The sequence below is a fragment of the Salmo salar genome, chromosome 27 (assembly GCF_965601325.2).
Source record: "Salmo salar chromosome 27, fSalSal1, whole genome shotgun sequence".
Classification (NCBI taxonomy): Eukaryota; Metazoa; Chordata; class Actinopteri; order Salmoniformes; family Salmonidae; genus Salmo; species Salmo salar.
In genome coordinates, this window is record NC_138317.1 from 19702167 (window position 1) to 19715526 (window position 13360).

The window sequence follows — 13360 nt, forward strand, 5'->3', positions numbered from 1 at the left end:
ATCTAGCTACATATTGAACTTCCATCCTCTCAAGCCAGAGGCACAATTTATGAATTTATGGCTGGATAAGAATCACCATTAAAATCGCAGATGTAATCATGGAGCATTACGGATAATTAAGTGAAGCTACAAGTCCAAATCCTTATCTCCACCCATGACTAATTTAGGAAAGGGCCCATTTGAACTAGCTAGCTAGCCACTGGAGGGCAACAACACAATGTTTTTTTTCTGTCAATGACTTTTGGCTTTCGATGTGATATGACTGGAAAAGCTCATTGTTCTAGCTGTGTTAATGGTGTGAAGCCAAATCCAAACTGGCTTCCCTTGACACATTTTTGTTGGTGCGCCAGGACCATTCACAGTTGAGCTCACTCAGTTTAACTCAACGCTGATTGGCTATTATTGTATAAATTATTTTATCAAGGGAGGCCAGATGCTCGCTGGCTTCCCTTGCATTCAATGCTATGGGCAGCAACAATATCATACTCCTTTTGACCTGACAGCATCGCTCGGATGCTTTCTCCGGTGAGATACATTTAGCCTCTTCCAAATTGAAGAAACGTTATGAAACACAGAGAGACTAAAGATAAATTATTTTAGACTTTTTTTCTTGGTAAATTTTTGAGGGAAGCCTGGCTTCCTTTGGCAACCAATGAATACACTCCACTGTGAATAGAACGTGCATCCCCATTCAGGTCAATGATGGCATAATGAGTGGACTGGCGGCCATTGCGAGTGTACCCATAGGAGCAAAGCAGGAAGTAAAATATGTGCTAAAATATGTGCTGTGATTTGTTGGTTCAACTCAACTGACATTACAAAAAATACATACCATTTCATGAGCCACATCAGTTAACATCATTTGAATTAACATTATACGCACATTACCATGGAAATTATTGCATCACAATACCAGGCAGCTATTGTGAGTGTACCAATTAGTTTACCAGTCAAATTGCCAGGGTTAGAAGTTCCAAGCCTGTTCTATTCATCCTAGTGTTATGTGTGCTTCTGCTGCCTTGTGGTCATTCCCCATTTAAAAAAAAAAAATACAATAATATTGATGGTTATTTGATTTTAATGACGGTCTTCATCCATCACCGTTGGTTACACAGTTATACGGTAATTGTAATTGTAGCCCTAGTAGGTAGTATATGTCCATAGATAATGTGTGTGTTTCTATTGAAGTCTTCCCTCCACTACCCCAGTTAAAGTGTCCACTGACCAATGCTAGCCTGAAGGCTTCGGTTCTGCCCTTGGTAACCCTCCCTACCTGGCCCTCCCTGGCCCCCCCTACATTACCATTTTATTGGCTCCTGAACACAGATGTTATCCATCTCATTGATCCTTCAAGGTTACATCTTCAAATACATCAAAGGCTACCTTCTAAACCATCACGCCCAATATTTTACATAACCTACAGATATACTTGCCTCCCTAATTATACATTTTCATGAGGTAAAACATGAAAGCTATTCAAATGTCTGGGAAAGTCACATTTGATCTACCTACTATTATATTACAAAATATTACAAACCAGACAGAGAGCTTCTTCCAATGGGCACGATGAATGACTATGCTATGATTACAACCATATCCAGGTAAATTACAGCATTGCCAAAAGAGCCTATTTCACAGTTGACTGAGAAAGCAAAAAGGTGTGAGCCTGAGCAACAACAAACCAACCGGCAAACTGGCACACGTAAATGATATTATTTCACTTCAGCAAACTCCTGTGAGAAAATGGACGGACATCTTTTGATCCTTTGATCACTTTTTTGTCTTAATCATTTATAGTCATTGACTCTTATCTTGCTTTTATCTTTCTCCCTGTAGAAATTGAAAAACTACAAAAAGATGAAGGAAAAGAAGAAAAAGAAGAGGAGAAGTTCATTGATGTCGTCATCAACAAGAACATGAAGCTGGGCCAGAAAGTGTTAATACCCGTCAAACAGTTTCCCAAAGTAAGTACTGCTGGATTTGGCTACATATTTTCAGATCGTACTGTGCAACTGCAAACAAAGAATGGTTTCTATTCAGTTAGCCTCTGTGATGTGTTTTCTTCTCCAAACATCTATTTTACGCTTTTGTAACATTAGTGCAAATCACCTTTAATTTTATAGAACCCCTCCCATTCTTCTGTTAGATGACGTCCCGTCAGCTTGATGACCTTGGTCAATGACGTGTCTCCATGTGCTTGTCACTCTTTATGTTCCTTCATGCTTTCCGTTTGATCCTGAGACAATGACTCACTACTGATGCATGTTTGAGGATGCTATTTCCTGCAGAGATGTCTAGGTTTAAATTGTTCTTGGTCTTTTCATTTCTATCTAATTGCTTTTGGCACCTTGCATGTTTTCTTTGAAAAGACAAACTGGGGGAAAAAATATGCATGTCTATCGAGGACAAAGCAGATATATAACAATAGAAAGAAAGAAAAAGAGAGAGAGAGAGAGAGAGAGAGAGAGCACCTGCGCTTTCCTTTTTTTCTCTCGCTCCAGCAAATAGAAACAGAGCCTCTCACAGAGCCTCACACCTCTCAGAGTAACCTCCATGTGAAGATGAAACAGCCCATGCTGTTTGAGTGATAATGCTGTGCTCCTCTAGCCATGTGATGAGAGCCCCTCAGCCCTTCGCTCTGAGACAAAGCTCCCAGCATCAGCATCAGCCTTTAATGGCGCCACACGGCAGCTACATGACAGACGGCTCCCACAGGGACCATAACAGCAAGGCTAGTAGGGTGGCGGAGAGGCTAGCGTAAACGTGAGATGCCTCACTCAGGTGATGATGATGTCTTCACTCAGGATTTCACCTCAGTCCTCTCTGAGAGTGGCTGTAGATGATTGACCTGGCTTTCAGAGGACAGAAAGCTGCAGAAGGCTCAACAACCTGTGTTGACACACTATTCCCTATTTAGTGCACTACTTTCGTCGGTGCAAGATTTATGTCTTCTAGATAACCTGGTGAGAGCTACATTTTGTCCCTTTCTAAAACAATTACAATGACATGTGTAATAAAGGGAGATGTAATGTCATCCATAAAAACATCTATGTCACATAGGAGTGCAGCTAAACACATTTGCTTGGACAGCTTTGATAAGTGGGGCCGCTAATACGCTGTTTAGAGCCTCAACAAGCCACCGAAGGAAGACAAATTCAATTTGTTCAATCTGACAGGTAGCAATGGGCTAGAGTGATCGCTCTGACTCCAATGGGTTTTCTCCCTGAACAACAAACATCACCTTTTGGTTTTCGCCACTGAAGTGGCTCGCTGCGTTTTCCGAAAGCGACCGTTTAGACTCATGTTCAGAAGGCTTATATCCGTCTTGGAAAACACAGCTCTTCTATCAATAGTATGCAACAGCCAAGGACACCATAGGGAAGGTTCCAGACGTTTGGTTTTCTAAGAACAATTGAATTATACTTTAGCTATGAAATTAAAGACCTAACATTCTTAAATTGGGCCGCTGGTTAAAAACTAGGTTAACCTGGATTATCATATTCACATAGCAGCACAGTTCATTGTCAGCCGAGCGGGTACTCCTGCAATGATGGAGAATGGGTTATGCATGTACAGTGGTTCCTCACTTAAAAGTTTTGAGATTATGCCGTGACTGTTTGGGGTAGATGCTGGCAGATTTTGGTAAATTGCGTCATTCTGTCATCGCACCACACTATTACAAGGGGGAGTTAGAACTGTGGCACAAATGTACTATCTTTTCATAAATGAATGGAGGTTTGAATGTTTCAGCCCAAGAGTCTCTCTTCTCTGGCACTAGAGACCTGCATCAGGCAAAAAATAATGGTAGCAAGAAGTCGAGAGAGAAGAGTTGAGAGAGAACTTCAAGTAAATACAATTGGGCAATTCCACTTGACATGTGGACTGACGATTTTTGAAAAATAGGCACGGTGGGCATTTGGTTTCTTTCCCTCGAAAGACAGAAAAAAATATATTCTAAATAACAAACTGGCTGTATTTACCACAGTGTGAAAGGGTGATATCCCCTCCAAAGTATATACAGTGCATTCGGAAAGTTTTCAGACCCCTTGACTTTTTCCATGTTTTGTTACGCTACAGCCTTATTCTAAAGCCTTATTGATAAAAAAATATATAAAAAATCCTCATCAATCTACACACAATCACCCATAATGATCAATCAAAAACAGGTTTTATATAAAAATAAAAATAACAAGTCCGGTCTCTGGCTGGGCCAATCAAGGACATTCAAAGACTTGTCCTGAAGCCACTCCTGTGTTGTCTTGGCTGTGTGCTTAGGGTTGTTGTCCTGTTGGAAGGTTAACCTTCACCCTAGTTTGAGGTCCTGAGAGCAGGTTTTCATGAAGGATCACTCTGTACTTTGCTCTGTTCATATTTCCCTCGATCCTGACTAGTCTCCCAGTCTCTGCCGCTGAAAAACATCCCCACAGCATAAATCCTGCCACCACCATGCTTCACCGTAGGGATGGTGCCAGGTTTTCTCCAGACATGACGCTTGGCATTCAGGCCAAGGAGTTCAATCTTGGTTTAATCAGACCAGAGAATCTTGTTTTTCATGGTCTGAGAGTCCTTTAGGGGCCTTTTGGCAAACTCCAAGTGGGCTGTCGTGCCTTTTACTGAGGAGTGGCTTCTGTCTGGCCACTCTACCATAAAGGTCTGATTAGGGGAGTGCTGTAGAGTTGGTTGTCCTTCTGGAAGGTTCTCCCATCTCCACAGAGGAACTATTGAGCTCTGTCAGAATGACCATCAGGTTCTTTGTCAACTCTCTGACCAAGGCCCCTACACGATTGCTCAGTTTGGACAGGCGGCCAGCTCTAGGAAGAGCCTTGGTTGTTCCAAACTTCTTCCATTTATGAATGATGTAGGCCACTGTGTTCTTGGGGACCTTCAATGCTGCATACATTTTTTGCTTCCCTTCCCCAGACCTGTGCCTCGACACAATCCTTTCTCGGAGCTCTACGGACAGTTTCTTCGACCTCATGGCTTGGTTTTTGGTCTGACATGCACTGTGAACTGTGGGACCTTATATAGACAGGTGTGTTCCTTTCCCAAAATGTTATCCAATCAAATCATGATCAAGACATCAAGTTTTAGGAATATCTCAAGGACGATCAATGGAAACAGGATGCACCTGAGCTCAATTTCGAGTCTCATAGCTAAGCGTCTGAATACTTATGTAAATAAGGTATTTCTATTTTTGTTATTTTTAGCAAAAATGTTTTTGCTTTTTCATTATGGGGTATTGTGTATAGATTGGTGAGGATGATTTATTTTATTTTATACATTTCACAATATGTCATTAACGTAAGAAAATGTGGAATAAGTCAAGGGGTCTGAATACTTTCCTAAGGCACCTTAAAGGGAGTTTCTAAAAAACGGGGTCATTCTTTGCTGACGTGAAGAAGAAACTGAATGAAAGAGATTCCAGCGAGGTAGGGAGGGGAAAAAGATTGCACATTTTTTCAGGACCTGAGCTACTTCATTTGTATATGAAATGTACTAGTTTATGTAGGCAATTTAATATATTCATTTAGGCTTGACCTAATTAGTAGGCTATTTCGCAGAATTAAGCTAAATTTGTCAGCTGAGTGACTCATTTGTGGCTTTGGATCAAAACAAATAAGTACCAAGATTCTTTCTCATAGTCTTTAATAAAGAAATGTTTTGACCAAGTTATTAATCCGCTCATGTTCCGTGTGTTCAATTATTTGTGACATTGTGGTTACAATGAAGACTGTAAACAAAATAAATCAAATAAATCCTATTTATAGTGAATCATCAGATGCGTGTAACCTAATGGACAAAAAAGGGCAAACTTGCAATGTATTCAATGCTTAAGTATACTAAAGTTTCATATTTCTAACTCAACATCAAAGACCAGATTTGCTCTAACGAAAAATGCATCAACCCCTACAAATATATGAATTTATTATAATACAATAATTCAAACAAAAGTAGCTGTAGCGAGAGGAGAGACTGCATGCTAAAGACAATCAGAAAGAATTTGTCTTTAACCCTGCATTATAATAGAACTTACTTTGAAAGCCAGGAACGAGTGAGTCTCTCAGCCCTTTGCTGTTCCTGCTTCTGTTACCTATTTCAGTGTTTGTTTAATATCCTACTGATTCTGTGATCACCAAGTCTCACGCAACCACAAAATGTTGGATAAAGCAGTTTCACAAATCCGGCTGTTTTTAAACGTTGCTATGCTGTATTAAAGGCTTTTCAAAAAGTTTTCATTAGAACAGACTCTATGGTATTACTTCTACTTTATTTAGTATTGTTTACACTGTTCCAAACTGGCAGATAAATTATATTGTAATCTAACAGCACCTGTTTGTCATGCAACAGTATTTCTTGCACTTTTGACAATTATTTTAAATGAGGCCTAATTCACATGATATGCCTAAAATACTGATATCCACTAGGCTAATAAAAAAAAATCACATTCTTCCTTTCGATTATTTAATCTACCTACATCATGTTATTTCAAGTTATCCCTTTGGCACACATGCAAAAGTGATTTGGAGTTGTTGAACGGGAGTGACAAAATGTATTACAATTGAATTTGAATTGACTGAATGATGAGGATGCGGATGAAGAAGATAGTGATTGAGTTCCGAACAGTAGTGTAAAACTTGCTCTTCACGTTTAAAAATAGAAACGTTTCTTTACTAAAGCTGTTGTTACACTGAATGGCTTTTGTTTTATTCTAAGACAAATGAACATGGTGTCTTATATTCCATTATATTCTTAAAATATATATGTTGACAGTGTGTGTATATGTATACAATATGTGTATACAATATGTGTATACGCAAGTGATGTCTGCTAAATTAACAAGTTGATGGCGAAGCCATGAAGCCTCCGCTACTAAGCACAGATCAAATATTATTATATCACATATTTTCAAGACCTGAGCTATTTAATGTAGGCGTTTTATTTATTACATTTACTTGTGGAATGTTACCGAATAGATAACATCAACATAACTAATAATCTGGTGGCATTGGTAGAGAGTCAGGCGGAGAATGGAGTGAAAGTGCACTGTACTTGTAAGGACACAACAACACTGTCGACCAGGTGGAAGGGTTTTAGCAGCCTTTCTAATTCATTGGATTTTTACAAGGCATGTCACTTCACCCATGTCTTTGCATAGCCAGCCACATGCACTGTTTTTTAACCACATCTGGATGGATCCATAACAAATTACTATGGGAATAAATATCACTGAATGACAGAAATATTGGAATAAAGTAGGCTAATGCATTTGCAGCCAACAAATTGTTGCTTACTGAAACACCCTAAGTCATCCAATTGTTATAATAGGATTTGAAGCAATAGCCTACCCGGGTGTGGTCAAGTATTTCAGGACCATTTTGTACTGCTTTGAGACAAGCATGGGGACTGGTCTTGATAAATCAATACTCCGCTTGGGTATTGGTTAGCCTACAATTAGGGTGTGGAAATGTTAGGATTATTTTGCTCTTCACTCGGAGTGGCTTAGGCCTACTCCCGACCGGTCACGTTGTACAGCGCAGTAGTTTCCCAGAAACCCTGAGGCCTACATAGGCTCCTGTGAAATGTGTTTTCCTTGGTCTGAAAACACCCTCATATTAATCAGTTTAATCCATCAACATTTCTAGCAGTATAAACAGCACAACAAATACAGTAATAATTCTGACCGACCGGCTCGATTCGGTCTTATGTAGCAACATTCTAAATGTTTTTTTTTGTTATATATATATATTGGATAAAAGTTGAGAAATGGGAAAGTATGGGAAAGTAATTCTGCTTTGAAAGTTGATGAACTTGTAACCTCACTTTTGGGAAAATGGCCTTTGAATGTTTTGGTACATACTGGAGAGCTCTTCTTTGTCTACACCCGTTCAGGCATCGTTCACACCCTCTTAAGCTTTAGCCCCACCCGTCTCTGTAAGGGTTGATCTGAGCATTCTGTCCTAACAACAGCAGTCAAGCACCCAAGCTAACTGGTTAACATTGGCTAGCTACTTCTAGACACAAATGAGAGAACAACTCACTCTGACCATTTTACTCACCTTAGCAGAGCTGGTTAGGCTGTTTTTATGTTATCCAGACCATTGGTGATTGCAACTGTGCTGCTGGCAACAATTTACGCTTTTTTTGCCAGCGTTTACAGACACTGGCCATATTCAATGGGTGTTGAGCGTTCGTACATTTGTCAGTTATTCTGCGCTCTGGCACACTCAGATGAGAGTGTCCTGAAATCGGAGTAGATAGCCAGAGCGAATTTACCAGCTACGTCTATCAACAGCTGTCGTGTTGCAGTGATATCATGAACATTCTATTGAAATGGATACTTGCATAGTGGAGTCTTTTGTTAAGACAGCTAAACAGTGAACCTTAATCCCAAATCATGATGTTGAATCTAACCAACCAGGTTCAATGTTAGCTAGCTAACATTAGGCTATTACTAGCAAAGCAAATGGCTCTGAGATACAAATAATATTACTATACAGATCATACACGTAACGTTAGCTAGCGACCCAGCTAATGTTAGCTACAGTGGTTCCTCCTTTAATAGTTGTGAGCTTGCACCATGGGACTTAGAGGTACCCAGCGTCACGGCTTCATTGTTCCAGACCACCACAAGGGGGAGTTAGAGCACTCATTATGCATTTGGTTGCCAAGGTTTTTATATGACCAATCATATCGAGTGGTTCCAATGACGAATTTTGACGCGAGAGCCACCCTTGCCTTGTGGCGTTCTTCAACAAAGATGGCTGACAAAACATTACGGTGGAACCAGATGTAAGTTGTTATAACATCATAACGAGTCAAGCAAAAAATGTATAATTGAGAGGGATATGTTAGTTAATGTTTTTAAACGTTTTTGAGACAAACGTTTTTGCATATTTTTTCGTCATGAGGTTAGTTTACGAAAATTGCTATTTAGCAAGTTATCTAACTAGCTAACATTAGCCAGCTAGCTAGTGTTAGGATAATTAATTTGTAATTCATGTTGTTTAATGTTTTAGGGACTCCTGAGAAAACCAGCAAATCAGGCTGTCATCTTGAGAAACAGTGGATGTAAAGAATCTAGCTAGCTAAAGCATTTACTGCAAATTGAATGTACAATTGTGTAATCTTGCAATGCAGATGAAGTAACATAGCTAGCTAACTATTTACTTGCTTATTGTGTAGCGGAGGATAAAAATAACTATGCCTATGGATGTGTTGCTAGCTACGGTATGTAGCCAATCTGTGTATATGTAACCGATGTGAAATGGCTAGCTAGTTAGCGGTGGTGCGCGCTAATAGCGTTTCAATCGGTGACGTCACTCGCTCTGAGACTGTGAAGTAGTTGTTCCCCTTGCTCTGCAAGGGCTGCAGCTTTTGTGACGCGATGGGTAACGAGGTGGGGTTTCAGGAGACACCTGAAACCCCACCTCTTTAAGGAATACCTGGGATAGGATAAAGTAATCCTTCTAACCCCCCCCCCCCCCCCCCCCCCTTAAAAGATTTAGATGCACTATTGTAAAGTGGTTGTTCCACTGGATATCATAAGGTGAATGCACCAATTTGTAAGTCGCTCTGGATAAGAACGTCTGCTAAATTACTTAAATGTAAATGTAAATGATGCTTTGTGGGTGTCAGTTGTTGATGTGTGCAGAGGGTCCCTGGTTCAAGCCCAGGTTGGGGCGAGGAGAGGGACGGAAGCTATACTGTTACATATGGACCCTAAAACGTTAGGTTCTGAACTAATGTTCATACCAATCTATTAACCTCAGCTATCATAGTTGTTGTATCAACTTCAAGTCTGAATGGCATTAATGAAGCCTATGGATAGAGTAGATATACTAACTTTATTGTGCCAAAAATGCAAGTCCTATATACACATGTACTGTAGTTATTACCGCGCATAGGATTCCCACATTGTACCCTGTACAATGAATATATTCACTGATCATGTACTCTTCCTTGGCAAATAAAGGTGCAGTTCAGGTATGAATCTCTGAGACATTATTTTTCAGTCATATCAAACTATTTGAATGATGCTGTGTCTGCATGTATGTATTAAAATTATACATTTCAACAGTGTTTACCACTCCTGCTCCTGGGACATCAATGATTACACATTGTAACTATGCAATAGACTAGAAACATGATTGATTTGTAATTCAAATATACAGACAAAAAACATTATTCATATCTATCTCCCTTCACCTGCATATTTCAATGAGATACTTAATTTCAACCAGTGGAGAATGTGAAACGCTTTATTGAAAGAAGTTCATTATCCAGGTGTTATAAATACATAAATGCATTATAAATATGATAATTGTAATATTATAAATACAAGTACACTCTGTACTTCAATGCACATATGGTGTGCATTATAAAACAAGGAAGAAAGACGAGATGGAGAGAGAGGTGTAGAAGACAGAAAGGGAAAGAGGTAAGAACAGAGGCAGACAGCATATGATTCATGAATTACAGTGCAACCCTAATATTCTCTGTTCATCACAATTGCAGTGTCTCCTAACCAGCCTTGGGCCCCCAGTTGGCCCGAAAGTTATCTTAAGAGCGGGTGGGGTGGCGATGACGGGACTGGCTTCCTCTCTCACATCAAAACATACATGCAGACTACTTGCAAATGGATAGAGAGAGAGCATGATTAAGCCTTGTTTTTTTTATTCAAACACGGTCAGTCATCTTAAATCAGGAGGTGAAATGCAAAACTGACCTTGGATCATTAACTCTGGGACTACTACATCTCTGACTTATTTAAATGTTAAAGCATCTCTTTAATAATACTTCCTGTTGACCCGACCAAGTGTCATCTCACCTATGATCATGCTGTGCCCTCTGTGTCAACCAGTTCAGCTGCGGGAGGGCTTCACCAAAACAGCTGATATAACCTAGAGGATTTAGGGAGAAGGGGGAGAGGGATGAAGTGAAGAAGAGAGACTGTTATTGTGTGTGTGGTCTCACCTGGTGTCCACACTAAGTGGCTACAGAGTACTTTATGCTGAAAAACAGACACATGAGGACAAACAATAGAAGATAATGTCAATAGAAGATACTGTATGTGACGCAGACACCTATCAGAGTGCACTTGAAACATTTAAATATAGAGGGCTATGTGTCTCACCACTTGGTTATTGCAAGGCTAACCCCCAGGGAAATCATGACTTGGCAGCAACAGATAGTCCAGTGAAAAGGGCTGTGTTTATGTGGTGTAAATCTGAAAATTAGCAGCTGACATCTGAAGGGTTTTTTAATTAATGCATGTGTGACAGGTTCCATGTACAACAAGACAGGCAGAGATGGAGAAAAATAACACAGAACAGTTTAATTACCTCTGGTTATGAACACTTTTGCCAGCAGTAAAGCTTCCACGGCCTCTTCCTCGCACAGTGAACATCTGGCAATATCTACATTTTCGACCCCTTGGTCAGCTCGCTCTCTGAAAGTAAAGAAAACAGCTTATTTTTTTTATAGATATGAAAACAATAACTGAGATATGACCGTTAAATCTCAAGCAGCAGATGTCATTTTTAGGATACGCCAATACAGCCCAGTGCTACTTACCTGAGATGCCATCTTCGTAGGTGTCCGCTTTGACTTCCGTTGTGTTGGAAAACAGTTGCATTCAGAACAATTATTTTTGATTGAATATAAAAAAGGTTTTGCTCTCAACAAAAAGACACAAATGTACCAAATCAAATCAAAGTTTATTTGTCACGTGCGCCGAATACAACAGGTGTAGACCTTACAGTGAAATGCATATAACAATTTGCCGGTGAATAACCACACCTTCATACAAACGTATGCAGAATTCTTGACGCACAACCGAAGATGCTACCATATCCTGCCAGCACACCACACCCACAAGCGAGCCATTCAGGAGCAGAATGATGACGGGTGGAAGAGGGAAAGGAATGAGATTGGAACAGCAATTTGTTGCAAGTTTGGGAGGAGAGCTAATAGTTGAACAATAGCCTATTCAACCTTTAAAAAAAGAATAGTCTAAAGGCAGAGCTAGGTGTGAAAACCCCCCCTCCAATCGCAGACCAGATTTGCCCTAACGACCAAGGGGTAGCTTGCTACTCAATGTAATGAAGTAATGACTTTTCAAATAAGTTACCTTACACGTTATGTTGGCTGACAATTTGTTATCTACGCTGTCCTTACGAACCGCATAGCATATCATTACAGCAGTATGTACCGGTATGTTAGCTAGCTATCTAACGTTAGTAGTTATACATCAAACTTGCCAGTATATTAACTATAGGCTGTCGAACTACCCAATGTTTATTGACTTGATTATTCCCGTCATTCTTAGCTTAGCTAAATGGTATAGTCGTTGTGCTTTCTCAATGGACATTCGGGTGCTTTCGTAAATTCGCTCTGGCTATCTATAGGCTGGACAATAGAACCAGTCAAAGTTCACCCAAGGCTGAAAAATGGCTTAAGAACGTTGGCTAAACTGGAACACTAACGCGAGCCCATAGCAAATTAATGGAATCGAACGTTCGCAAAGCCTGTTTTGACTGGAGTGATGCTGTCACGTCCTGACCAGTATAGGGGTATTTGTATTGTAGTTTGGTCAGGACGTGGCAGGGGGTATTTGTTTTATGTGGTTCGGGGTGGTTGGTTTGTTTAGAAGGGTGTTTGATTTATTATTTCCAGGTTTTGGGTTATGTTCTATGTTTTTGTATTTCTATGTTCTTTCTAGTTTAGTATTTCTATGTTTAGGTATTGGGTGTTGGACTCTCAATTGGAGGCAGGTGTTTCCTAGTTGCCTCTGATTAAGAGTCCTATAATTAGGTATGTGTTTGGAGTTTGTGGGAGATTGTGCTAGGTATAGCTTAGTTGCCTTACCAGCCTGTTATGCGTCATTGTGTTTAGTGTACGTGTTTATTTTGGTTTCCCTTCTTTTCCTAAAATAAAGAAGATGAGTACACATGATCCCGCTGCGTTTTGGTCCGACAATGATTTTTCTTTATCGTCTGACGAAGAAGAATGTGACAGATGCTTAGAATTCTATAAAAAATATATCTATTTTTATTTTACCACTACAATCTGTTCGTCGGCCGAAACTTGTGTAGAAAGTAAACATCCGCACCTTGATGGTGTCAACTGTGCTTATGGCTGCGTAATGAAAAAGTAGGGGAAAAATAAACATTTCAGACTATTTCTGGTCTAGCAATCGATGACAAATGAGCTCGCTGCCCAGACTTACATCATAACAAAGAGGAGATTCTCCTGATTAAAATAGTGCCTGTGTAACAGTTTTGCTTCCGTCCCTCTTCTCGCCCCTTTCTTGGCTTGAACCAGGGACCCTCTGCACACATAGACAACAGCCACACTCGAA

General features: G+C 40.0%; 1 protein-coding gene across 2 annotated transcripts in view; it reads left to right on the top strand.

Annotated features, from left to right (window-relative positions):
• The window catches only part of LOC106588624 (KH domain-containing, RNA-binding, signal transduction-associated protein 3), a 146184-nt gene that overhangs the window by 72745 nt on the left and 60079 nt on the right, over positions 1-13360 (top strand). For both annotated transcript variants that reach the window (XM_014177796.3, XM_014177797.3), the window contains exon 2: positions 1837-1964. In XM_014177796.3, coding sequence (XP_014033271.2) covers positions 1837-1964 — 128 coding nt within the window. The remainder of the gene's footprint in view (positions 1-1836; positions 1965-13360) is intronic.